The 26315-nt window shown below is 53.5% G+C and overlaps 1 protein-coding gene across 1 annotated transcript in view; it reads left to right on the forward strand.

Moving 5' to 3' along the window:
* The first annotated feature begins 2433 nt into the window (after positions 1–2433).
* The window catches only part of RAMP1 (receptor activity modifying protein 1), a 34429-nt gene continuing 10547 nt past the window's right edge, over positions 2434–26315 (forward strand). The window contains exons 1-2 of the mRNA XM_059703710.1: positions 2434–2610; positions 14099–14237. Coding sequence (XP_059559693.1) covers positions 2559–2610; positions 14099–14237 — 191 coding nt within the window. The 5' untranslated portion in view covers positions 2434–2558. The remainder of the gene's footprint in view (positions 2611–14098; positions 14238–26315) is intronic.

Consider the following 26315-nt stretch of genomic DNA (forward strand, 5'->3'; position numbering starts at 1 on the left):
TTGAACTTCTCTAGGACTGTATTATTGGGACATCAAAGAGCACTTTAGCTATATCAACTGGAATTTACAGATATTTATGTTTGGAAATAACTAGAGACTTAGAACTAAAACTGTCTCACACACACACAAACTGGAACTAAAAATTTCCATTTGACTTTGCCTGATGCCAGTATTAATTCTGGTCAAAGGGGATACATATGTGTAATTGAAATGCTCAATACAACATGTTAGTTTCTTAAATAGTTCTCCAGCCAGTGTTCCACTATTAGGAAAGAAAGCACCATAGTGTGTGTATAAGAGAGTTGTGAACTTCCAAAGCACATGAACTTGAGAAACGCGCTTTGTCTTGTGTGAGAGAAACAGGAGAAATGGCAAAGGGCTTCCCTTACCAACCTTGCCTCTTTGTGGTTGAGCTTCAAAGAGATGTTGCAAATGGCTCCTGCTGAGAGTGATGGAAGTCGAGCAGCCCCCAGGTGCCATGGGTGATGAGGACAGGCCCGCCTCAGAGATGAGAGGCCCACAGCCAAGGATGGGAAGGGTGGTTCAGGCTGTGGGTGGAGGGAGAGTCTGAGCAGAGAGAAGCACGCTCTTCTAGTATAGGAATCCTAGTACAGGATACACAGTGGAACTGGCCCAGGGCTGGGCCCCACACCTCCCCTAACCACCCGTGCCCTTCTCACATGGCATGGTCCCTGCACTGCCCCTTTGCTCTGGCCTGTAGTCCCCTTGCACACTCCTCCTCCCAGCCCTCAAGACTTAACACCACAGCTCGTCTGGTATAGCTAAGTGTCAACCTATGAACCAGGATGTCACAGTTCAATTTCCAGTTAGTGCACATGCCCAGGTTGCAGGCTTGATCCCCAGTGTGAGGCTTGCAGGAGGCAGCCAATCAATGATTCTGTCATCGATGTTTCTATCTCCCTCTCAAATCAATAAAAACGCATTTTTTTAAAAAAGACACCACAGTTGAGTCAGGTGTGTGGGCACGCACATGTGTGTGTGTGTGGTCTCTGTATCGGGACATGCATGTTATCACTTGAGATTTGGGGAGGTTGCCTCACTAGCTTCACCAACTGAAAGGCAGGACCTGCATTGTCAGCTGACCAGTTTTCCACATAGTAAGGATTCAAATGTCTCTTGAATAAAGTGGGAGGCCAGGCCACGCAATGGTGGCAAGAGGGGCTATTCAAGTCAAGAGAGCATGTGCCATCCCCCACCATCTGATGCAGACCCTCTCAGGGCGTTTGGGGCCCCTAGGCCATAGATTGCTGGCTGGCTCGTGCCCTAGCATATGGAGTGGATGGTCGACCTGGCTGTCAGCTGCCTCTTATTCTCTAAACTGACAGCAGGTGGCTCTGTTCCCTTTCATTTAGCATAAGGAAATGCTCTCTCACTCCATACCGCTGTGCTCCAGGCTCCGTCCTTCTGGGCCACAGAGAAGTAACCACTGCATCAAGGGCAGTGGTTGGTTGATTAGCTCGAGCATAAATTTACTCACTTGCTCAGCGGTCTTGGAATAGGCTGTTACAAGAAGAACCATTGTAAGGGGAGACCCAGCCACCAGACAGGCTTTGAGAGCTCAGCTGCCCGGGCCTAAGTTTAGGTCTCCCTGTCCGACCTGCATCAGGAAAGCTCCTCCCCCAGGCTTCCCCAGGGCTGTGTTGTCACCCCAGGGAGCCCTTCTCCGCTCACTCTGTAAATGTGTCCACACAGACGCAGACTGACCACCTCAAAAGGCAAATCTAATGCTGTCATCTTTCTGCATAAGTTCAGAGTCAGAACTTGACCTGAGGCCTAGCAGTCTCCCGGCCTCTCACCACCCATCCTTACCAGCAAGTCCCTCGTGGGCCACCTTTCAGCCCAGGCAGAGCCATTCCCTCTGGCCCCAGGACCTTTGTGCGCGCCTGCTGCCTCCCTCCTCCCCTGTGCCATGCTGTTCCTCATCCCGTAGGGTCGCACTATTCGCTCCAGTTTCTCATTGATCCTGTGTTTTTTTATTCCTGTGACTCTTCCCGAGCGCCAAGCTTGTCCCCACAGGAGACAGTGACTGCACCTGGGGGGCGGGGAGGGAGCGGAAGACTGGTCTTGGCCTTTGGCAATACAGGCACCGTCGCCCGCCTAGTTTTTAACTTGTCCGTTTGTTCGGGGAACATTTCAGGAGCGCCCCGCATCGGGGGCCCGGCCTCCCCAGGAGTCCTAGAGTGCATCCCCCTGAGGGTCTGGCAGCCGCACGGCACGCTCCCTGGGCGTAGCCCTCCGCTGGCTGGGCCCGCACTCCCGCAGCGCCGTTCCGGCGACACGCGTGGGTCGGGTCACCTCGCTGTTACAGACTCCTCCGAGCGCCCGGGCTGCAGGTGCTGGCCCGCCCGGCTCCCCTCTCCGTGACGCTCACCGCCGTCCCCGCCCGCCCCGCCGGGCTTCCGCCACCCAGGGAGCCGCAGTGGGCCGGGCGGGCGCCTCCCGCCGATCCCGCTCCCGCCCCCGCCCCCGGAGCTGCGACGACTCAGACCTCGGCGGGTCTCGCGGCTGGCGGACCAGTCCCGTACGTAGCAGGCGTCATGGCCCCGGCCCTGCGCGGCCTCCCGCGGCGCAGCCTCTGCCTGCTCCTGGGTGAGTAAGGCTGGGTCCCGGCTGCCCCGACACCCCTGCAGCTCCCGTCCCCCTGCCGCGCCCACTCGCCCGCTCCGCGCCCTCGAAGGGAGGCGAGTGCCCAGAGCTCACCGGTTGCGACTGGCTGGCCGTCTGGGAGCCGAAGTCCCCGGGGCTCACGAGAGGCCCCGGACGTGGACGGGGGTCCCTGCAGGGTTGCGCCACCCTCTGGGGACCGGGACAGCTTGGGGCATTGCGGGGGCAGGGAGTTCTGAAAGGCTCAGGGCAATTCTCCCGCACCCTGGGACTCACTGATTTTCAGGAGTAAAACTACAATGCGCGGGCCCCCTGCCCGCACCTCTGTGCCCCCGCGGGCCTCCTTAGGCGACCGTGTGTGAGAGCAGGCACCGGGCAGATCACCTATTTAGAAATCAGAACCACAGCCCTTTATCTAGAAATTAGTGAAAACGGAAAGCCTGATTCTAACATACAGCAGTTGCTGACTTGCAAATAAACCTCCCAGAGATGTCTTTGCAGAAGCGGCCAGCTGACTTGGGGAAATTCTAAGAGGGACTCTGGGTGTGCTGGCTCCCTCTCCGGAGGGTATTCTAAGCTGAAACCCAGTGAGGACAGGAACCAGCACCAGGCTTGGCAAAATGTAGCAAGAAATTGTCGCCTTCACTTCCCTGTCTACAGTTTTCATCAAATGGTGAGAAACCTTTTTAAAAATGGCTTTAGCTATTTGACTCAATTTGTGTGTTTAGGCACCATTTATTTATTCCTCTCCCAAGGATATGTTTGTATTTATTTTTAGAGAGAGAGGAAAGGGGTGGGGGGGAGGGGGAGCATCAGTGTGACTCACCTCGATCGGTTGCTTCTCTTATATGCCAGGACTCGGGGTAGAACCCGCAATCTTTCCATGCACAGGGACAATGCTCCAACCAGCTGAGCAACAGAGCTATTTAGGTACCTTTTAAGAAAGCTAATTAAATAGGTCATTTAAGTGGAAGAATCCAGTGGCCCCCGGAAGGCCCCCGCAGCCATTACTGGTTCTTTGGCCTTTCCCAGAAAGGGCAGTGTGGCCAGAAGCACCTGATGGTGCTGGGGAAGGGGAGACCCCCGTGCTATTTTTGCAGCGGGGGGAGCAGCTGGGAGCAGTGTGGCTTACCCTGGAGAGGGTCCAGGCCCTGGGGGAGATGGGCTGAAGACTACCCAGGCGCTGTGCCATCCCACCTCTCGCTATTCATAAACCTTGCCAAGGAGGGTCAGATCCGCAGGAAACCCGCAGCATCAATAGAATATCATCTGAAAACTGATCTTGCCCCTTCAGTGTTTTGGCTGACGTTATGTAAAAAAGCAAAATCTTAAAATAATATTATCCTCTTCTTTTGTGTTAGGATTCATTTGGCTTGACATGGAACTTACTGTTTTGGTTTCCTGAGAAATGAACATTTCTCTTTAGCAGGGTTGTGTCCCTTTTTTTTTTTTTTTTTAAATCATAAATGTTCTCTACTCATGTGCCAAAGATGCACCCTCTAAAGCAATGGTTCTCAACCTTCTGGCCCTTTAAACACAGTTCCTCATGTTGTGACCCAACCATAAAATTATTTTCGTTGCTACTTCATAACTGTAATGTTGCTACTGTTATGAATCGTAATGTAAATATCTGATATGCAGGATGGCCTTAGGTGACCCCTGTGAAAGGGTCATTTGACCGCCAGAGGGGTCGCGACCCACAGGTTGAGAACCACTGCTCTAAAGTGTGTGTGTGAATAAAGCACTGCATGATCCCATAAGAAGACCTTCTCTTGCCCTAACCGGTTTGGCTCAGTGGGTAGAGCGTCAGCCTGCGGACGCAAGGGTCCCAGGTTCAATTCCGGTCAAGGGCATGTACCTTGGTTGCAGGCACATCCCCAGTGGGGAGTGTGCAGGAGGCAGCTGATCGATGTTTCTCTTTCATCGATGTTTCTAACTCTCTGTCCTTCTCCCTTCCTCTCTGTAAAAAAATCAATAAAATCTATTAAAAAAAAAAAGAAGGAGAAGGAGAAGAAGACCTTCCTTGTTTACCAAGAAGGTGATACAACGTTCTGGTGAAAATCCAAAATCCTGTAATCTTAAATTATATTAGGTCTGGCTAACATTGTATCTTGGAAAAAACAAACACAACTTTATGAGGTTATTAGTAAGCTCATGTCATTGAGCCCGGCAGTAATTAGAATATGGAGCACGCAGTATTTTCTTCCCAAGCTGCGGCTTCAGCCAGATCTCCTTGGAGATGAAAACTTCACTACCCAGAGTGGCATTGCGGGATTGTTTTTTCCCCCCAAGTATGCTAGTTGTTAGGTTCAAGAACTCATCTGCAACAGTTTTACAATCAAGCTACTTTTCTTATTCAATCTGCTTGCTTTCTGCACATGGTTTTTGACATCTCACTATTCTGGTCAGGCCACATGCATTTCAGAAGTTTGTACGTAGCCACTGGAAAGTTTTTCATCGATCAGAAAAGAGGGCATTTCCAGACAACGCAGGATCGTGCTATGTGCGGTGTAAGCTCCTGATTAGAAGAGCCCACCGTCACTCATGAGGGCGGGCCCACTCAGACTTGTGGGAACTCCTCTGACACCTGTCCTGGGAAACATGTACCTTTCTTGGGGTCATGCTGGGGGCTGTGGGGTTCTCTTTGCAAGGCTGCTATGGTCATTGAGATATCTGACTTTGTACATACACAAGTGTAGCCGTAACCTCCAGGGACATCCCAGTAAATACAACCCATGTGACTGCTTGAAATCCGGAGGCACTGTAGTCCTAGAGCCCAGGTCTGAAGGATCTTACTTGCTAATCAGCTCGGTGTGTCTGTTCATGCTCCCTGAGGGGAGAAGCTTCTGGATTCTGTCTCCGTTCCACAGGCACACGCCAGTCACTGTACATGTGGTCAGTTCCAGGCCAGGGCTGTTGAGAAATGGTCCTGTCCACACGGACGCCGTAATCAGCAATGCGCCAAGGAAATGTTGAGTTAGAATCCTTTCTTCAGGAAAATGGCTCATTGGGAAAACTTCTTTCTCCTTATTTTCCCCCAGAATGAACCAATTTCACAGCTTCTACCCCATTCATACCCCATCCAGTGTGACACAGGAGCCCATGTGGATAGATTCCAGCCCTTGAGAGTGGAACCTGGTGGGTAGGCTGCTAGCATCCCCTCCTTCAGGAGCAGAACCCATCTTTCCTGAGGCCCACCTGGCGTGGTGGGCTCCCCTCAGTGGGCCCTGGCTGCACAGTCTGTCTCAGGGAGGGCATAGGACCCAGGCTGCACAGTCTGTTTCCTGCTGGAGCTGTGGGGCTCACTCTCCCTCCACTTGGCTGGGGGCCACGGAGGGGTGGGGACACCTGTCCATCCTGTGAACCAAGGAGGGGTGGGGGCATCTGCCTATAACCTGAGAGAGCTCTCCTGGCACCTTCTGAGCTCCTAGGTCAAAGCCATAGGGTAGACTTCTCAGTCCTTTTACCCCATCACGTGTGAGCTGGGTGTGCCCTTGCAGGACAGCGCCTGGTGGTGGCAGGTGCTCGGAGGGTCTGAGAAGGGCACCCCATCCTGCCCAAGAGCATTTTGTTCACTGGGGACTCAGGGAATGCCTCCTGAAGGAGGAGGTGCTTTAGTGGAAAAGGAGCAGGAGCTGGGACAGGAGAGAAGAGGAGGTGGCCAAGGTGGCCGCTGGGACTTTAGCGCCCATGCCAAAGGCCTGTGCCGCCTGCCTCTGCCCTGCAGCTCCTTCCTGGCGAGTGAAGAGATACCCACGATGCTGACAGGACTCTGCCCTGTCCGCAGCACCACATCAGAGGTGCCCTTGGGCCCCCACTCCCTCCCTAACCCCCCAGAGAGATGTCCTGGTCACCAGCCCTCCCTCCCTCCAGGACAGGGTGACCTTGGGCTGCGTAAGGTTTCTAGAGAACTCATCTGTTCTCTGTGAGGAGGTTATGTCAACACAGCAGGACAGGAGGGCTCCCAACCTAAACAACCAGTCAATTCATTTTAACATAATGAAGTTATTGTCCATGGAAAGCTTTTCTTTCCTAAGATTGTCTTATTTCAGTGTTTTCGTTGACAACAAAAGACATCACTTCCATCATCATTTAAGTGGCTCTGTTGGAGCAGGGCCCACGGAGACACGCTGACCAAGACTCCGCAGGGGACCTGGAGCCCGGGCCTGAGCTTCCCAGCCAGGCTTCTTACTTTATTCTCATGAGGCCTCACTGGGTCTCCTTTGTTTAGCTCCCTGATGGCTCCCTCTCTCTCTACCTTGTGGGTTCCTATAGTGGATTCTGTGGGACCAGAGGCCAGAACCCCAGCCATCCTTCTCTCCCACCTGGCCCACATCCACTCTGCCCTCAGCTCACTGTCCTCCAGTCTCACAGGCCCCACCAGGCCACACCACCTCCACCCCTCCCAGGTGACTGCCCACAGGGAAGCCTCCTCTGGCCACCCCATGCACCACCCTGGGGCGGTGACCCTCTCCTGTGCCCCTGCAGGCCCCCTCACAGCCTCCATCACACCACAGTGGCAGTGCCCCCACATGTGCCAGGCTTGAACCCCAGGTCAGCCCACCTCTGGGTCCCTCCTGTCCGCAACTTCTGAATGAGCACAGAGTTTGCAGGAAGCAGTGACCCACCTACGGCCTGGGCAGCGCCCACCCTGCTCCTCATGGCTCTGCACCCCACACCCTCAAGGCTCACCAGGAATGGTCCTAAACCACACATCACTTGAGAAGGCAAAAGGCAGCGAATGACAAGCAAATAATTGGATACTAACACCTGCCGTATGGTCACATGTCAACGGGAATGAAAGCAGTTTGCGCGTCACATCACAGAGAAGAGGTCTAGAAAGCATTGTCACTTCAACAGAAATCTGGTGACATTGACACCGGGTTGGCTCGCTCCCCATGTGCCTTTTCTGCCTCTGGAAGGCTCCATGGGTCCGTTTGTAAGGCGGAAGGGCTGCCGGCTGGGTGGATGGCCAGGTAAGGGGCGCCGGGGAAGCACTAAGCCATTTCTCCTAGAAACCTCTCTCTGTCCCACACAAGTGGTTCACGTAGTGTCATCACCAGGAGGGAGTTCTGGAAAGCAGAAGCCCAGGCAGCGCCCATAGGAGGAATGGCCCAGCTGGGGGCAAGAAGCCCTGCTCCGTGTAAACAGGTACATAAATGGTGCTGCTTATGCAGGAGAAATAAGCCCAGGGCCCTGGCTGATCAGAGCCCCGAGGAGCCTGGGAAGAGCCTCTAGAGCAGACCCAGGGCATTGTGCAAAGGCCCTGATTCGGGGCTTGTTGGAAGCCTTTGCGGCCAAGCATTTGACCCAAGGCTGGGCTGGAGGACTCACCCTCTGGGCCAAGGTAGACAGCTCAGATTTCATTCCAAGGGCAAAGGGGAAACCTGCAGGATATGAAAGGGGGTGATGAGAGTTTGGTTTAAAAGCCTTGGGCTACTTCGCAGTGTGGGCTGGGGTGGGAGTGCAGGCAGGGGACCAGGGGAGGGAGGCTGGGTGGAGTCAGGACAGAGGATTGAGATGGAAAGAGTGGAGATTCCAGAGAGTTCCAGAGGTGAAACTGAAGGTCGGCCTTGGGCTTGGGCCTGAGCAGTGAGGAAGGGGGGGAGGGAGGGGGGGAGCGGGATGGTCAGCCAGGCTGCTGGCCCAAGTGGAGGGTGGGAGCTTAGACTTCAGGGTTAGACCCAGGGTCCCAGTCAAATTTAGATTTCAGATCAGTGACAAATGGTTTTAGTTTGCATATGTCCCATGCAATTGGGGAATCATTGTTTATCTGACATTCAAATTTAACTAGGCGTCTTGTATTTTTGCTCACTAAAGCTGGCAGCCCCATCCACAGCGGCCACCTCCCCTTGGACACTCAGAGACCATGGCAGGTAGACAGGTGTTGCACAAGTTCAGGGCACAGAAGAGGGGTGTGGTCGGAGAGTTTGCAGTGAGAGCCTCGGATAAGAGGGATGGTCCCGACAGGGAAGGTCCTGAAGTTAAATGATTCTTCCTCCACTTTGTAAAAACATTTGATGCATCTGGGATGCCCCTGGTTTCTGAGCTAAATGTCTGTTGGGATTTGGATGGTAATTGCACTGACCTATGAATTGATGGGGAGGATGAATATCGTGACCGCTCCTCTGCCTTTCTGGACCTGCAGATTACTGGTTCAGCGTCTAGGAATCTTGTGGGGTTCTGGCTGCTCCTGTGAGTGGGACATTTTCCCAGTCTATTTCCTAACTTATTGCTGGAACAGAAGAAAGCTCCTTTTTTGTACATTTGTTCTGTGCTTGGCCACCTCCCTGCGCTCAGTTTCCCACAGAGCTGGCTTCTTGCTTTGTTTTCCTTCTTCCCCACTCTTGGCTTTTCAGATGGGTCACCTGTAAGGAAGGCCTGTCTCCCAGCCCCTCCCAATTTTAACTCTGTCTTCTGACTCTTTGCTGAGTTCCTGCATGCTCTGTGCGGGAATCCACACATGCAACCCCCGGCGGCACGTTCCCATGGTGAGTTGTTATAGTGGAACCTTCTTTAACCCACTCTATGCCTTTTAAAGTTGTCATAAAATACACATAACATAAAATTTACCATTATACAGTTCAGAGGCATTAAGTACCTTCACATTGTTGTCCCACCATCACCATCTTCCCAAACGAAAGCTCTGTCCCCATTAAACACGCACTCCTCATCCCCTGTCCCACCCTTCTACTTTCTGTCTGACTCTGGCTACTGTAGGGACCTCATGTAAGTGGGACCACACAGAATCTGTCCTTTCATGACTGGCTTATTTCACTCAGAATAATGTCCTCAAGGTTCGTTCATGTGACAGGATTTTCTCCTCTTTTTTTTTTTTAACATGTTTTTATTGATTTTTAGAGAGAAAGGAAGGGAGAGGTAGAGAGAGATAGAAACATCAATGAGAGAAAAACATCACTGATAGGCTGCCTCCTGCACCCACCCCCACCCCTGACCAGGATTCGAACCTGTGACCTCTTGGTTCCTGGGTTGCTGCTCAACTGCTGAGCTACACCAGCTGGACAGGATTTTCTCCTTTTTAAAGGTGAATAATATTCCATTGTAGGTATGGACCATACTGTGTTTATCTACTCATCTGTTGATGGACATCTGGATTGATTCTATCTTTTGACTATTGTGAATAATTCTGCTATGAACATGTGTGTGTAAATGTCTGTTTGAGACCCTGCTTGCAGTTCTTTGGAGGCATATATCTACAAGTGGAATTGCTAGGTCATATGATAACTCTGTTTAACTTGTTCACAGCAGACTCTTTTCACAGCAAATGCACCGTTCCCACTCCCACCAGCCGTGCACAGGGGTCCACTTTCTCCGTGTCCTCTCTATCTTTGTGCTGGTAGCTTCCTCGTGGGCCTGAGGCTCCCCTCGGGGCTCATCGGGTGGGATTTAACCTTGTCAGGGACAACACTGTGGTTTTTCGTTTTTCGGCTGACATCATCTGACTCCACTGCTCTCCTGTCGGATGCCACTTCTTCTTTCACCTGACTTAGCATCCCATTTTCTTGTAGATTCAGGGGACATATTAATAGGTCCCCCACATCTAGCACAGAGCAGACACCTCAAGGAGGGGACGGGAGGGGACACAGCATCTCGAGGCCAGAGCCAGGGACAGTGGCTGAAACTGACCAGGAGGACCAAAAACAGGTGATGGCCGGAGACTCTATTGGCTCAGGTCTACGTGGGCTAAGGAAGGTTTGCAGCATGTGGGATGCTGACCGTCAGAGAGTGTATGCCGTGCGGGGCGGAGGCGGTGGGGGTTGACCAGGCCTTGACGGTTGAGTAGGAGTTTTTACTGCATGTAGTTTTTGTTTTTTCAGTTTGTCATTGTCTTGGTTTTGGTTTTCCTTTTTCAGGCAGGCATGTGGCTTCCTGGGGATTTGGCTCCCGGCAGGTGGCAGGAACCAGGGGGTGCTGGAAGTGGTGGTTCTCACCCTGAGGGCCCTGGCAGGGTGAGCGGAAAATGATTCACGGCTACAGCCAGAACCTGCCGAGCAAGGCTTTCTCCGGAGGGCTAGGGGAAGATGTGCACAGAATACAGAGATAATAGTTTATAAAGTATGTTTTTTAACCTGTGGACAATATAGGGGAACGAAAGGCAGAAGATAAAGATCACCCATATGACACCACTCAGAGATAGCCCACTCTTGATATTTCCTTCACATTCATTGTTAAACAGCTTTATTGAGATATAATTGACATGGGATAGCTGAGTACATTAGAGTGAATATATTAGGGTAATCTGGAGGGTCCTGACATACGTGTACACCTGTGTGGGTTCAAGCCTGCGCGAATCGATATCCACCACCTTTGAAAGTGTCCTGCGAACTTGGTCACCTCCCCCTCCCCCCTCTCCCCAGCACCCTCCCCCTTGTCCCTGCTGGACCCCAGGGGCCCGCGCGCCCTGTGAGGTGCTGAGGGTGGCTCACACTGAAACCTCACAGGGACGGGCCGCTCGTTTTTCAGGCGGGATCCCTAAACTGAATCCTCTGGAAAGCAGTCCTGTAAGTTCACGGCGGGGGAACTGTCCCACTTCTCCACTAAAGAAACTGTGGCCAAGAGGGGAACAGGCCTGCAGGAGCCTGTGTGGCCTCCTCTGTGCCGCCTGGAAGGTCGGGGTGTCGTGGGTCCCTGCAGGCACGTGGGCTGCTCCTACCCCAGTTCACCGGCACCAAAGGGGAGGCTCTGTGTTTAGCCCCCAGACTGGTCCCTCAGACCAGCGGGCCTCCCAGTCACCGGGCTCCCCCAGCTCTAGGAGGAGGACTATGGGAGTTCTCTGGTTCTCTCTGCAAATGTGGAATCAGCCGCAGCAGGACAGCCCTCCTGCTGCCTGTGCAGACAGACGGGGCGGCTTAAAGTGCGGCCCACCCGCTTCGCACTGCTGGGCCTTCATCTCTCCTTAGAAACCCGATGTCCAAGGTCTCCATGCAGCAGCCCTTCGGCCTGGAGCCCTGTGGACCTGGGGGGAGCCGGCAGTCCTGCCTGTCACTGTGCTGAGGGACCCCCTGCCTTCCTCCGCCAGTGTCCTCATCTCAGGGCCGGTTTCCTGCTGTGGACAGAGGGGCCCTGTCTCTGACTTCCCGATGGTGCATGTGCCCGACAGCTCCTGTCCTGACTCACGGAAGGAGTGCGTCTGCTCACGGCCTTCGAAGCCATGATGAATGAATCCATTTGCAGTCCCACAGGAATGGAATCCAAACAGCTGGCTTTAAAACTCTGGGCAATTTTATTCAGCTTTGAAACTATACTGTCTCTCTTTCCGCCCGAAGAAACTGCATCAGGCTGGTTAAGAGAAGTGAGCTGTTCTCCTGCACCTAAACCACTATGGTTTCAGGCTCCCTGGCAGCTGGCCAGCCTCACCCACAGCAAGGCTGCTCTGGCTCCTCCAAGGCAGGGAGAGAAGTGGGGTCTCCATTCCCAGAGAGCAGGGTCCCACCCTGGGTCAGCAGGGGGACCATCTCAGAGCCCAGCCAGAGTCAAGGCCAGGGACTGGGGAGGGGCGGGTCCTGCTCTAGGGTGAGCACTGAGGCTGCCAGATAGGGCAGGCCAGTGGGGTAGGGGCAGGGCTGTGCTCCATGGCCCAGAGGTTGCAGGGAGAAATTGCCCAGAATGTACTGGGAGGGACTGGGGACAGGTGGAGGGGACAGCGGCACCCCTGGCCCCCAACACCAGCACTCCCTGCTGGTGACCAGTGGAGGTGCCCTGCCCTGCCCTACCCTGGCGACTGGCTCTGCTGGACGATCTGCCCTTCTGGGAACTTGGTGTCCTTGTGACAGGTCTGTCCGATGTTGTGTCAGTTGAGTGGCTCTGCAGAGAGCCCTGGCTGAGATGTGTGGTCGTCTTTATTCTCCCTGAAACCAGCCCTTCCAGACAGGAGGGGTCCCCCCGAGCTCCGGAACTCCATGGACCAGTCGCAGGCGCCTGCCTCACGCCCACACAGAATGAAGCTAGGTGTTGCCATCTTGTTCGTTTGACGCATATTTACATGCAGAACTGCTGGGAGGACGTACATGTATCAGAAACGAGTGGGAGGTGACAGGGCAGCACAAAAGGTCCTCAGAGAAGGAAGTGTTCTACCACCCAAATGAGGTGCTGGGGAAGTGGGCTGGGCCCGGGTGGGGGAGGGAGAGGAGATGGGAGAGGAGGAAGGAGGGGGGAGGAGGGCAGGGGAGGGGGACCTTTGGGTCTGGGGTTTGCAGGGAAAAGCGTCCTGGTGGGGAAACAGGGTGGGTTGTGGGGCAGTGAGGGGGTGGGAACCATCAGAGAGGCTGTCCTCAGATGAGGCTGGACAGATGGCTCAGAGTTCTTTCCTGAATTCAGTGTCTGAGCCTCCTGAGCTACCCAGGAACCCTGGCACTTCCCCTGTCCCACAGGTGGGCTTCCTTAGGGCCCCCTTGGTGGGGCAGGGGGAGCCACTGGGCAGAGACCAGCATAGCCTGGGGGCAGTAGGTGAGCCTGCAGCCTCACCCTAAAGCAGTGATGGCGAACCTATGACACGCGAACTCATTTTTTTGGTTGATTTTTCTTTGTTAAATGGCATTTAAATATATAAAATAAATATCAAAAATATAAATCTTTGTTTTACTATGGTTGCAAATATCAAAAAATTTCTATATGTGACACGGCACCAGAGTTAAGTTAGGGTTTTTCAAAATGCTGACACGCCGAGCTCAAAAGGTTCGCCATCACTGCCCTAAAGGGATCTGGGAAGGACACCGCCCGCCTGCCCTGGAGAGGGAACAAAGCAGGCCTTGGGCCTGAGGAGGAGGAGGCGGCCTGGGGGTGGGCCCGGGGTCCCTGGCCAGCCTGCCCCACCTCCACCCCAGCAGCCTCCAGTGGAGCCGATCAGCAGTGTGCTGCTTGACCAACCGTTTTCATTTTTGATCGCGTGTTAATCAAGGCAGGAGGGTAGGACACGTCATGCCACGGTTGTCAGCTTAGTTATAACCGGTGAAAATCAGACACGGCGTGAGCCAGGGCTCGGGGCGGGGGGTGGGGGTGGATGAGCCAGTCTGGGCTGGTGGTGCAGCCAGGTCCCCACCTGCCCTGGGATAGGACCCTGTCCTGCTGTGTCCCCCCCACCACCACAGGCGATTCCTCCTCCTCACTCCGTGGACAGGCCTCGTGGCATCGTGGGTGAGGAGCCTGGGTCCAGCCCCAGCGATCATTCTTGCTGCCTCGGTTTCCACATCTGTGAAGTGGAGGCATTGGGAACATGTCAGGGGTTGAGTGAGGATGCGTGTCCGCCCCTGTGCCCGGTATCCCCACACATCAGATTCTCGGGACAAGTGAGACCCATGGCAGCCCCCCGGTGCCTCTGGGACGGGAGCCCTGCACGGATGTGTGTGTGTCGGACAGAAGAGCCCGGGCCTGCAGGGAAGGTGGGCGGGAAGGCAGGGGGGGGCGGGCGGGGACGAGGCCGGAGGGTGACAGTCCCCACACACTGTCCTTGCAGTGCATCACCTCTTCATGGCCACCGCCTGCCCGGACTTCGACTACGATGCCGTCTTGCAGGACGTCTGCCTCGCCCCATTCAAGGTGGACATGGAGGCCATCGGTAGGACGCTGTGGTGTGACTGGGGCAAGACCATCGAGTGAGTCAAGTGTGCCTACTGGCGGGAGGGACATGGCTGGGGGGACCTTGGGGCCCCAGGGCCTGCTGAGGGTTCTTCACCATAGTCCAGGGTGACGGACAGGCTGTGGCCATGGGTGGAGGACAGATGAGGGGGAAGGAGGGGTCAGTGACAGGTAAGTGCAGACAGTGAGGGGCAGGAGGTCTGTGATGACCTGGGATCCTCAAGGCAGCAGGAGACGGAGCGTCCCGTTAGGGCCGTGTCCAGACGTAGATTCCTGTGGCCCATCCAAGCGCAGGCGTCTGGGGACCACGGAGAGCGCGGCCCAGTGCCCAGGGGCCTTGTGGCCGAGTCTGACAGGTGCCGGGTTGCAGGGATGTCCCTGCTGGTTCCCCCGGTCCCCATAGTCAGGCCAAGGCTGTCCTTCCGCCAGTTCATGGCTAGGAGCGCCCTGGAGTCACGGAAGGCTGTCCTTGGCGGGGTGGCCATGGCACCCCACAGTGGACAGCGGGCACTGAGCCTTCCCCTTCGTGACTCAGTCCTTCTACCAAAACGCCCCTCTTCCCACCCCGCGGGCTGCACCACTGCCTCCCTTTCACCTCAAAGGGCGGGCAGGGACCTCCGCCCCTGGAGCCCGAGCAGAACTTGGTGTGAAGAGGCAGGAGCCCTGGGACGGTGGGGTCCCCTCATTCTTGTTCTTCAAGGCCTCACTTTCTAAACTGAAAAATCAATCACGGGTGAGAAATTGGGGGCCGGGCAGGGTGTTAAACATCAGAGCCGCTTGTTCTTGAGGCAGCCTGGCCTGTGCCTGGGCTGAGTGACTTATTTAGTTTAGGTCAAGGTTGTCTATCACTGGATCCACGGAAGAGGCCATGCTCTGCGTGTCACGTGCCCTGCCCCTCCTCTGCGTGAGCGAGGAGGTTTGTGCAGCCAATTGCAGGCTGTCACCTAGCAGAAGACGGGATAACGCTAGAGATGTTAATACAGAAGCAGTGGTGATGTCACTCGAAACTGAAGCCGCCACAGCCGGTTTCCGACAGTGGCTAGTTCGCAAGCAGGAATGATTATCACTCAGGCCCAGGAGAGTTGTCCGTCCTCAGAGCCCAGTGGCGATACAGCCAGAAATAGAAGCATGGGGTGGGGTGAGAGGGCCAGGAAATTCCTTTTATTTAAAAAGAAAATCAAGCCCTGGCTGGTGTGGCTCAGTTGGTTGAGTGTCACGCACCGAAAGATCTCCGGTTCGATTCCTGGTCAGGGCACATGCCCAGGTTGCAGATTCAATCTCTGGTGGGAGTACATGCGGGAGGCAGCCAATTGATGTTTCTCTCTCTCTCTCTCCCTCTCCCTTCCTCTCTCTAAAGTCAATAAAAACAATTAAAAAATAATTTAAGAAAAAGAAAATCAAGATAATTGAGGGAACAAGGAGCAAAAGCCCTTATTTCAACAGCATCATTATACCTAACATAGCATATGTTACATTGCATGACATGTGTTGCAATGTCATTATATAACCGATGTTGCATTACATGATGTGTTACATGACATGTTACATTACATGGCAAAGGGGAAGCAGATGGCAGCAGAACTAAGGTTGCTCACCAGCTGACCTTGAGGTGGGAGGTGATCCTGGATACCTGGTGGGTCCACTGTCCTCACAAGGGTTTTTAAATTGTCCCAGCTTCGGCCATTGGAGCGCTCTTGTGTCCTTTGGGGGGCAGTTCCTTAGGTGCCACGGAGTTGTTCCAGGCTCCTCTTGTACTGTTTCTGCTCCAGCCCTGGAACCAGCCACTTCTCCAAGAAGCCCTGGCTCCTTTGATTAAAGAATGGTGTTTAGAAGCCGGGATGGGTAGATAGATGGCTAGATAGATAGATAGATGATATATAGATAGATAGATAGATGATAGATAGATAGATAGATAGATAGATAGATAGATAGATAGATAGATAATAGATAGATGTAGATACAGGTACAGACATATAGACAATAGATAGAGATATAGACACAGATATAGATATAGATCACACATATTCATACCAGGGACTTAGATGTAGCCAAGGGAACCATGCAAGCATGCACCATGAGAATGTGGGTGAATCCCCCTTAAACCTGGTGTAGGAAACGCAGTCTATAGCAGTATTTATTTCAGGGAATTGTTTTATGAGATGGTGGGGTCTGGCAAGTCCAGTGGGGGTACTGCAGCCTCGAGGCAGAATTCCTTAACTCGGTCTTAGGGCCTTTCAACTGACCAGTGAGGCCCCGCCCACACTATCAAAGATCATCGTCCCAAAGCCAGCTTATCGTAGCTGTGAGCCATCTCCGGAACACCCAGGGCCCTGTGCGATAGAATAACTGGGGACCAAGGTGTGGCCAGTTTGACACGGAAAGCAGACCATCACCTTGGGGCATCTAGCATCAGAGGGACACTCAAAGGGAGGCCCAGAGAGGTGCCCTTGCCCCTCATCCCCACTCCCCAGCCCCATGTTGCCATGCTTCCCCACATTCCCACCCACTTGCTGTGTAACCAATCTTATTCACTCTGCCTTTCCTTCTTGCATTTCTTTTGCACAAATGAGTAGGTGTAACCATTTTTCTTATATCCCCCTCTTTGTAACATGGAGTATATTATACTATAGATTCTCTTCTTGCACTTTTTTTCCATTTGACAGTATATCCTATAAACAGACCTTATCAGTGCATAGCCTTCTCATTCACCCTTACATCTGAGTAATACCCCACCGTGCTCAGTTTTTTAACCACTTTCCTAACAAGGGGACACTTAGGTTTTAACAATACTTCCCAGTTTTAGGTCGTGTTGAATGAATGACTTTTTCGTGTTGTTGGAACTGTGTCTGCAGGGTCGAGACCTAGAAGTGGGTTTGCTGGATCCACTGTGAGAGCACGTGTTATTGCGGTCCAACACGTTGCCGCCGAAAGGCTGTACCAGCTCCCTCCCAGCAGCCGGGGGAAGGGGGGGTGGCAGGGGGGCTGGTTCCCACAGCCTCACCGAGACTGGGTTTCCACACTTCTGAACGCTCACTGTCTGATGGAGAAATGGTCTCTCAGTGCATTCATTTGCATCTCTCTAATTTATGAGTGGATCTGAACGTCTTCCATATGTTAAGGGCCACACACATATTTTTGAGACTTGATTGTGCCTGTCTTTCCCATTTCCATCCGTTTCTGGCCCTTTTTAAAGCGTTCAGGTTAGAGGAGACGTCTGGCCTTCGGCTGCGGCACGTGTTACATATTTCCTCCCAGTTAGTCGGTTGTTTTCCGACTCTCTGGTATTGTCGTTGCCACGTTATTGTGTTCGCGCGTCCTGGGCATCCGTCTCTTGTCGCCTCTGGATTGGAGTCATGGTTGAAGGGCCTTCCCCTACACCCAGGTCCAAGAGGAAGCCACCCACATTTTCTTCTCGAGCCTGGGCGGCCTCGGTGTCCCGCTGGGTCCCGGGCCTGCGGGAGTTGACTCTGCTGTGCGGGGTGAACTCTGCGGCACAGGCTCGTTCCCCAGAGGCTCCGCCCACTTGTCCTGTTTATTCAAAAGCCCATCTGGCCCCACCTTTGCTTCCAGGTCCATCTTCGTTCTGCACGGAATGTCCCTGCGCTCCTTTCCCACAGCCCCTTTCAAACTTCCTCATGTTCCCTGCGTCTGCAACATGGCTTTCTCCTCCAGAACCAGCAATGGGTCCGAACCGCCTACTCAGTTTACTTAGTGACCGCCTACCTCGTTCCAAGACAGTTCGCAAAGCTGGCGTTTGCTGAGCACGTACTATGTGCGGGGCATAAGCTCTGGGCATACGTTACCTCCTGTAAGTATGAGGCAGCCCCAGGAGGAGTCAGAACTGTCGTCACCCCACTTCATCTGCCCAGGGTCACAGCGGGTTAGGGATCTTTGATCCGAGGTCCCAGCTCTTGACACTCCCCAACGACACAGGGTGGTTCCCCTGACCCTCGGGAGGTGTGGGGATGCCCTGTCTTTATATCAGGTGGCTCTCTGGGAGGCGGATGCTGGCCTTCGCTGGCTGCCTCAGCCCCTGCCAAGAACCACCAGGCTGGTGAGGTCCACTTGCATTGGGATACGAAGGCTGCCTGGCGCTCGAGCCATGGGCTGACCTTCCAGGGTCTTGGGCCCTTGGGGTGGACAGGATGGTCCAAGTGACTGGGAGGAAGAAGAAGAGAAGAGGCCCGAAAGGAGGCCCAGTGTGGGGTGGAGGAGCCGCGTGAATGGGCAGGGGGGCGTGGCCATGTTAGGAGCAGTGTCCAACAGGGGAGCAGGGCCCCTAAGTGGGGGACGGACAGGCAGAGAGCCAGACAGTGGGGCTGGAGGACTGCGAGGCAGCAGATATCGGACAAAGGGCGCAGGTGCTGGGAAAGACCCCCCGCTGGAGCCAAGTGCAGTTAAGGCTGTCGGGGCGGGAGGCAGCAGCCCAGCGAGCAGGATGGACTGCTGTTAGGACCTGGGGTTCAGGACAGGCTGAGGGTGAGGACAGGAACTCCAAAAGCCAGGGCCACCCAGTGCCTGCTGCTTGAGGTCATAGCTGTCCCAGGGCCTGCGTGGGTCTGCAGTGGCCCTGGAAATGCCAGAGGGAAGCTTCTGGTTTAACAACAGCTGCCCGTCAGAGGAGACTTACCTTCCCACTAAGTGGCACGGATAAATGTGAGCCAGGTGACTTCTGCAGATGCGTGGGGAGGGGAGAAGCTCCCCTGTGGGGCGTGGAGGGGCTGCTGGGGCCACACGGTCTACCTCCTACGTCAGACTGGACAGAGGGGCCTGTGGCAGCCCTGCCTCACTTAGGGCATTGCACAGAAGTGTGGGTTTATTCCGTCCTGAGCAGCACTGCGCACCGTTGCTCGGAGATACAAATATCTCCAGTGAAAGCAGGGCTGGTGAGAGCATTCGGGCCGTGTTCCAACACGAGGACAGTGGACACTCTTGAGTGGCCTGCCATGGGACTGAGGGCCTGCTTGCTTTTGCATTGGGAGGTTTGTCATCGTCACTGCCTACCCGGTGACGGGAGTCCAGCGTGGTTCTGTGTTGAAATTGGTGGCGGGTTCTCCAGCAGCCCTGGGCTGAGGCCCTGGTCATGAGCCAGGCTCCAGGTCTCCTCTTGAGCCCTTTTCTCTCTGCCCTTCACTGCCCAGGTCCCTGCACCAGCTCCCCGCAGGGCAAGGGTTCAGCAGGGCGGGTCCGCTCTGTGCACCAGGCGAGTCATCATGTCCGGGGTGAGCTCATTCACTGCAGCCCGGGTTTGCTAATGGAAATTCAACGTAATTGAATGTATTAACTGGGAATACAATCTAATTTGGGGAGCTGTGGAGATTAAGGAACAATGTGTCATCCAGACTCCATGTCCAGAGACCTCCCTGTGGGTGTCAGGAGGAAAGAGCAGAACAAGGAAAGAGAAGAATCTCAAAAATGGGAACTCAGCTAGAAGATGGTTGGTTTTAAAGTGACCACATATGGGGTTTTCTCCCCAAGACAGGAAATGCGGGTGATTCAGAGATGGGAGGCCCGGCTGCTCCTCCTCTTCCTGCTCAGCTGCGGGCTCTGAGCTGCCACCTCGGGCAGGAACCCTGTCAGAAGCATCAGAATCCAGTGAGCCCCAAAGAACCCACCTTTACCTTCGCGCCTTCCCGGTGCCCCTCTTCTCTCGGCCCTGAAGCCCCGGGCTTATCAATGCTGCCGCGTGGCCTCGGCTCCTGAAGCTTTGGTCACACTGTGCAGGGTTCCCGGGCCCAGGTCTCCACGGCCTGCTCCCTGGGGACTGACTGCCTCTGCCCTGCTCACCCCAAGCTGGGCCATGAAGAGCCCTCCAGCCTGTCCAACAGCTGCTTTTGTTTGAATTCCAACAGGAATGGAGAGGGAGGCATCTTCTTCAACCACGGTGATCTCTCTGGGGCAGTGGCTGTCACCCTCCCCGGGTCCTGCTGTGCTCAGCCCCCCTCCCCAGGTCTCAGCACGGGCCATGACCTGTGCTCAGCAGGCTGGTCACCAGAGCTCCGCCCAAGCGTGGCCCCTGCCCCACAGGGACACCTGCCTGCGGTTCCTTCTCGGGTTTGCCCCTCCAGGCATCTGCCTTGGAACTAGCCCTGAGCCCGTGAGTACTTGGGCCATGTTCTTGTCCGGAGGGTCTGGCGCCGACGCCCACTCCCCACCCCAGTGCACACTGGGAAGGAGGATCCTTCTGGGGTCTCCAGAGCCCAGGCTCACACCCTCAAGCCCAGGTGCACAGAAACCTGGTGGCTGACCTTGGCCTCTTAGGCCTTCAGGGAGGGGTTAGGGCAGCTACCCACCCATCCTGCACAGGCTGGTGTGCGAAGACCTCACTCAGCCCCTTCCAGGAAGGGTGCTCTCAGCTTCCAGGAGCTGGGGCAGGGCTGTGGGGATCCCCCTCAGCTCCCCAGAGGTGGCCTCTCAACACTTCATTTCACATCGGTTCAAGTCTTCCTGATGTGCGGGGCAGGCGGTCCTTCTTGCTGGTCCTCTGCCGTGGACAGTAAAGCCTGAGAGGGCCTGGAGCTCCCAGCAGCCACCCTGGGCTTTGTCGGGCCAGTGCTGCTGAGCAAGGCCAGTGAAGCCCCGCTCAGGTGGTGGACAGAGGCCTAGGCTGGGACAGGGAGGCATCAGCGTGCAGTGTCTGCTGGGCGGGCAGAAACCCTTGTCCTCCACTCACTCAAAGACCTTCCTGGTCCCTCCCTCGAGGGCACCTGGGCAGAGCCTGTGGGGACACTGCTGCTCCTGGCGAAGTGTCTGCAGCATCACCTGACCCCGAAGCGCCAGCCCCGGCCCCTCTGTCAGTGGGCGTCTTGGTGAGGCTGTGAGGCAAAGGCCTGTCAGCCCCTCGTCCTGTCTCAGGAGCTCGGCCCTGGCTGCTCTGAGGAAGCAGATCCAAGACGAGGGCAACTGGACAGAGGATGTGGGGGGTGAGGGATAGTGTCATAAAGAAAGGAGCCCTCTGGGACTCTGCTCCCATATCTGTGCTCACAGTACAGAGGGGAACCAGGAGGCAGAAGGGTCTGGAAATCTACCTTCCTCCACTGTGTGCCCAGAGCCAGCTGTGTGGCAGGCACATAGGGGAGGAGGAGTCAGAGGGGTAGGTCCTCTGATTACTCCCAGCCCCACCCAGTGCCAGCTCCATGGTCACCCCTCCAGAAAGTACCCTCTTGCTGTGTCCCACCAGCTGGGGAGCTGTCTTCCTTTTGGGGAGGTTGGAGGCCCTCGGGGCAGCCACAGCCCTTCAGTTGGGGTTGGCTTTGAAGTGGCATTCCTGCCCCATGGTGGGTTCTGAGCATGATCCCTAGAGGGTCTGTGGATGCCCACCTGCTGAACTAGGGGCTTGGAGGATGAACCCTAATTCCTTTTTTCAGAAATGCTCTGCAGAGACCCACAGCCAGGAACCCTTTGTGGTGGGGACACTGGGAGCCAGGGAGGAGGTGCAAGCTCCCCTTTTCCATCCCCAAGGGCCTCAGCTTCCCTTTATCCCCAGTGCTCTGTGTCTCTGGCCCTGGGAGAGGACAGACACTGCCCAGACACAGTGGGAACTGCGCTCAAGCCTCCCGGGATGTCTTTTTCCATCAGATTATTAACTGCCCTGTTTTGCAATTTTGCAACCTCCTCCGTTTGGGGATGAAATCAAGCCTCCGTGTCAGAATGTAAAAGGTCAGAAGCAAGCGGCACTAAGCAGATCCTGGCACAAGTAGAAGGAAGAGCAGGCAGGTGGACCACATCCTGGTGACGAGGGGGACGGTTTGGGGGAGGCTCTGCACAGCGCCTTCCGCTCCCACCTCCCTCTTGGACACACTGCTTCCACCCTGCCCCCAGCAGCATGAGAACCCCAGAGCTGTCCAGGCTACGCACATGGGACTTCACTGGCCAGGGAGGCAGGTCAGGCATGCTCACTCGTTGGAGTTGGCCTCCTGGGACTGTCCCAGGGAAAGGGCAGGGCAGCAGGTGGTGGCACAGAAGGCAGCGGTGATGAAGGCATGCTCTGGGTGCAGCGTCTCTGTGTTGTGGTTTGTGTGCCGTGGGGTCAGCCGGGTAGGGGACCAGAGCAGATGCCCTTCCTAAGGCTGGCCTTCGGCCCAGCACTCCTCCTGCTCATTGGCCATCCCAGCATCTCCCAGGGCCCATCCTGCCATCGGTGGCCCTCTGCCAAGCACATGGGGCCCGGGACACTCTCGTCCTCTGTGGGGGAGCCTTCCCCATGCAGATGTGGACACCCCCCCACCACCACCCAGGGTCTTATGGGACTTAAGCCTGGACACTGTGCACAGCTCCTGGAACGTGTGTCTGAGGTCTGAGCTCTCTCTTCTCCTGGCTTCTTGTCTCAGTCAAAACATGGAGAACCCACCTTCTTACAAATACACTCCTTATGGGTAGCAAGGCAAGGTGAGTTTACCTTCACGGCCAGGGCCAGGTGTGGACAGCCAGCTCCCTGGCAGGGAGGCCACTGAAGGGGTCCTGTCCTGATTTCTCAGTCCTACTTATGTTCAGCCCCTTCAGGTTTTGCCGTTGTAAATGAACCGCAGTGCATATAGCTTACTGCTCTTTTGGACTCATTTGTTTAAGTTTTTGTTGTTGTTGTTGTTTTAAGAATTCTTGCAAAGGGGCCTACACAGCACAGGCCTTGAACATTCCAGGGTTCTTAGAGGTTTTGCCCAGTTGCTCTTTCGAATAATTTTACTAAGTTATATGACCAGAAACCTATGGAAATGTTTCTTTTGTTCGTGGGTCCATGAGCACTGAGTTTGTCAAGATCGTGTTCTTGCAGGCTGACATGAGAGTTCCTGTTCTGTCCTCATCTGCCGGCTTTGGCTGTTAGGAAGGTCGAACTGCTTTCTCCTGCAGCTGTTGGGACTTGTTTTTTCTGGAGTGCAGATCACCTTTGCTATCGGTGTCCTGAGTCACCTTCTTTTACAAACTCTTAAATATTGCAGAGACGAGCCATTTGTCATGTTGTTCCGTCTTCTCTGTGTGTGTCACTCGTGTCTGTTTTACTGACGCTTGTTTTTCGTGCTTTAGCTCCTTAGTGGTTCGGTTTTGGCGCGCTGCCTCCTCACTCCTCAGGTCTGTGATTTGATCACAGGGCTGTCTGCTCCACAGACTCAGTAGTGAGAGTCATATGGCCACAATATTATGTTCTGTTTCTACTTAGTTGCCCTGTGTTTTGGAATAATGTTTATCTCCTTAACACTGTGCGTAGTTACAGTAAGGCAAGGATTAGAATTTATTTCCTCCCTATCTCGATTGTCCTAACATATGTTAAATGATATTTCCTACCTTCATTGTCTTGTTATGCTTAGTTTAACACATAACGCATTCTTGTATGCATTAGAGTCTATTCCTATTTCTTTTTAATTCCCACCCAAACAACAGGCATCCTGCTGTGTGTTACTCGGCTCATTTCTGTGTTTCCGGGTTTTTGTGTACTTGATAATGGGCTATTAGATTCTCTAATTCTAATTATATTCTTACTAGTAAGTAGCCCAGTGCACAAATTCATGCACATTGAAAGGAAATTAATTAGAAGAAATATTTTAATATCACTAGTCACCCTTTCTCTGTAATAGAAGTATCACAGATGAAAGAAAATTAGTAAAATGTACATGAAAATACTATATAAATTGATTAATAAACAATAACAACATGATATAACAACGAATATTTTCCATGAAATTTTTACTGTCAGAATCTTTGTTTATCATTAATTTTTTAAAAATATGCTGGGTATTCTGGAAAATTTATATCATTTGGACAAACTTTGCCTTTGCTACAACATCGAGTAAATTTTCCATCAGATGGTTTTTCATCAGAGAAATTTAGGGACAAGCAAAATTGACATGTACCAGTCATTCCACCACAGTTGTGTTCGATAGTTGCATCCTCATTTACCTCATTTTTGCTATGAAGGCAGGTCCTACCATATTGGTAGTACTTGTCGATGACTGTTCTTCAGACATGCTCTGTCGATGACATTACTTTCTTTCTGCTTCAGAGGTACATTGTGACAATAGTTGGTCTTCAGGCATATTCTGTCGACAATTTCGGCTTCGAGTGTCAACAAAAACGTGACGTCATTACCCAGCACCCACAGCCACTGTTTCCGGGCTGGGCTGGGCTGTGGGCCGCATTTTGCGCCATGGGGTCTTGGCAGTGTTGGCTGCGATTTGGTGGGGTGTTGCTCTGGGGTGGTGATGGGGCCTGTATCCAACTTGGGGGAAGCCAGGTGTTGCTTTGTGGGCACCAGGTCCACAGTGCCATTTCTCTGTGCGTGTCACGGCAGCTCCTGCGTTGAGTGTCAGCCCCCTGGTGATCAGTGCACATCATAGCAACCGGTCGGACGGTTGGACACTTAGCATATTAGCTTTTTATATATATAGATAATTTCTAGTTAATTTTTCCAGCAAGTTGTTATGTATATATATTCTGCTGTTTTTAGATTCCATATTATTATGCTGCTGCTATCAACTGTGAAATATCATTAAATGTCTCCTTAATCATGTTTAATAGTTTTTGTATTGCTATTCTTTGCTTCATATTAACATTGAAATCCCAGTATTTTAACTACTTGAAGTTAACCCTTAATTCTTTTGAATCTTCCGAGGTAATTCTGTGTTAATTCTCTTTCTCAGAAACTGCTTATGTCGCCTTACTGTTTCATCTGGTGAGTGTTGAGCCTTGTAACAAAGGAAATTGTGTTGTATTTGTCCTTTATGTTCAATCTTCAGGCACTCCGTTTGGGATCTTGATTTTTATCTTTCCACACTGATTTCCCCCCTTCTTTTCTCCCTCCTGTTAAAACAGGATGTGTTTGCCTTTATCTTTTAAATGAGGTTAACATACCGGCATGCTCTTTCCACTCACTCACCCTGAAATGTGAAACACGGGTGTTCTGACGCCTGTGTTGGTTTCCTTACACCGTGAAACCGCATGCTTGGCGCTCGATGAAAGAGCAGGACTGTCTCTCTCAACCCCCATCCCCACCCCATCTCCTCACTGACTTTAGCTCATGTTCTAAAACCTGCTCTTCCTCCCGTGGCCTATTTTGGTTTATTTCTTACACTGCGCTGTTCTGACTTGTGTCAGTAACAACCCTCGCTGTTCTGACTTGTGTCAGTAACAACCCTCGCTGTTCTGACTTGTATCAGTGACAACCCTCAGGCCCATAGGGCTCTTGGTCACTTATCTTTGCGAATGGGCTGTTAACTCAAGCTCCTCTTATTATAGTTATCATCATTCCCTTTGTCATGTAGCTTTTAAATTCAGACAACTATTCTGAAGTAGAACCTAGAAATAAGCCATGCAATTAATGCCTTCCCAGAATTCAGACATTTTTCAGGAGCTTTTTGCTGCCTTTGTAGCTGAGTGACAGCTCGGCAGGATGCTAAGTATATGCTGAACAACCTCGATTTCTGGAGTTTGTGTGACTGTTGTTCAATTATCTCTGAGTTTTTATTATGGTATCAGGGACCCAGAGGAGACTGACTTGTTTTGTAAATATGACCTCCTTACTGGTGTGGTCGCTCACAGATTGCTAGAGCCAGGGGACTGGAAAGGGACTGGACGGTGAAGGTGTGGGGCAGGCAGGACCTGGCTGTGACTGTGACTGTGTGTATGTGGGGCGGGTGGGGGGATTCCTGTGGGCAGCTCTCAAGACACACGTCCTCAGACCCAGGGCAGCCAGGACCTTCTGTGACTGACTGCTGCCTCACACCCCCTCCAGTTTGTCCCAAGCAGTCCTGGAAGCCAGGTGTATCTGAGGTTCGGCAGGGTCCCTGTGACACTCATTCCTCTGTGTCTTCACCATCCTGATGCACTGGGCTGCTCCCCGATCCAGACTTGAATCCCAGGATGGTTTTGAATCACAGAGAAACCCCCACGGATGTCTGGAAGGTTCTCCCTTACTGCATGGACAGGTGTTCACAGGAAGGCTGGAGCGGGGGGTGGCCTGCTCCTGCCACTATCTTGGCCATGGTCCTTCTCCTTTGGAAAGTTTAGTGAGGGCACCTTGGCACCTCGAAGGAGTTCAGAACCAGATTTAACTTTGGCTCAGCAGCTGCTGCCTGAGGACTTAATTGGTGCTGGGCCAGTGGTGT

The sequence above is a fragment of the Myotis daubentonii genome, chromosome 7, assembly GCF_963259705.1.
Source record: "Myotis daubentonii chromosome 7, mMyoDau2.1, whole genome shotgun sequence".
NCBI classification, from domain to species: Eukaryota; Metazoa; Chordata; class Mammalia; order Chiroptera; family Vespertilionidae; genus Myotis; species Myotis daubentonii.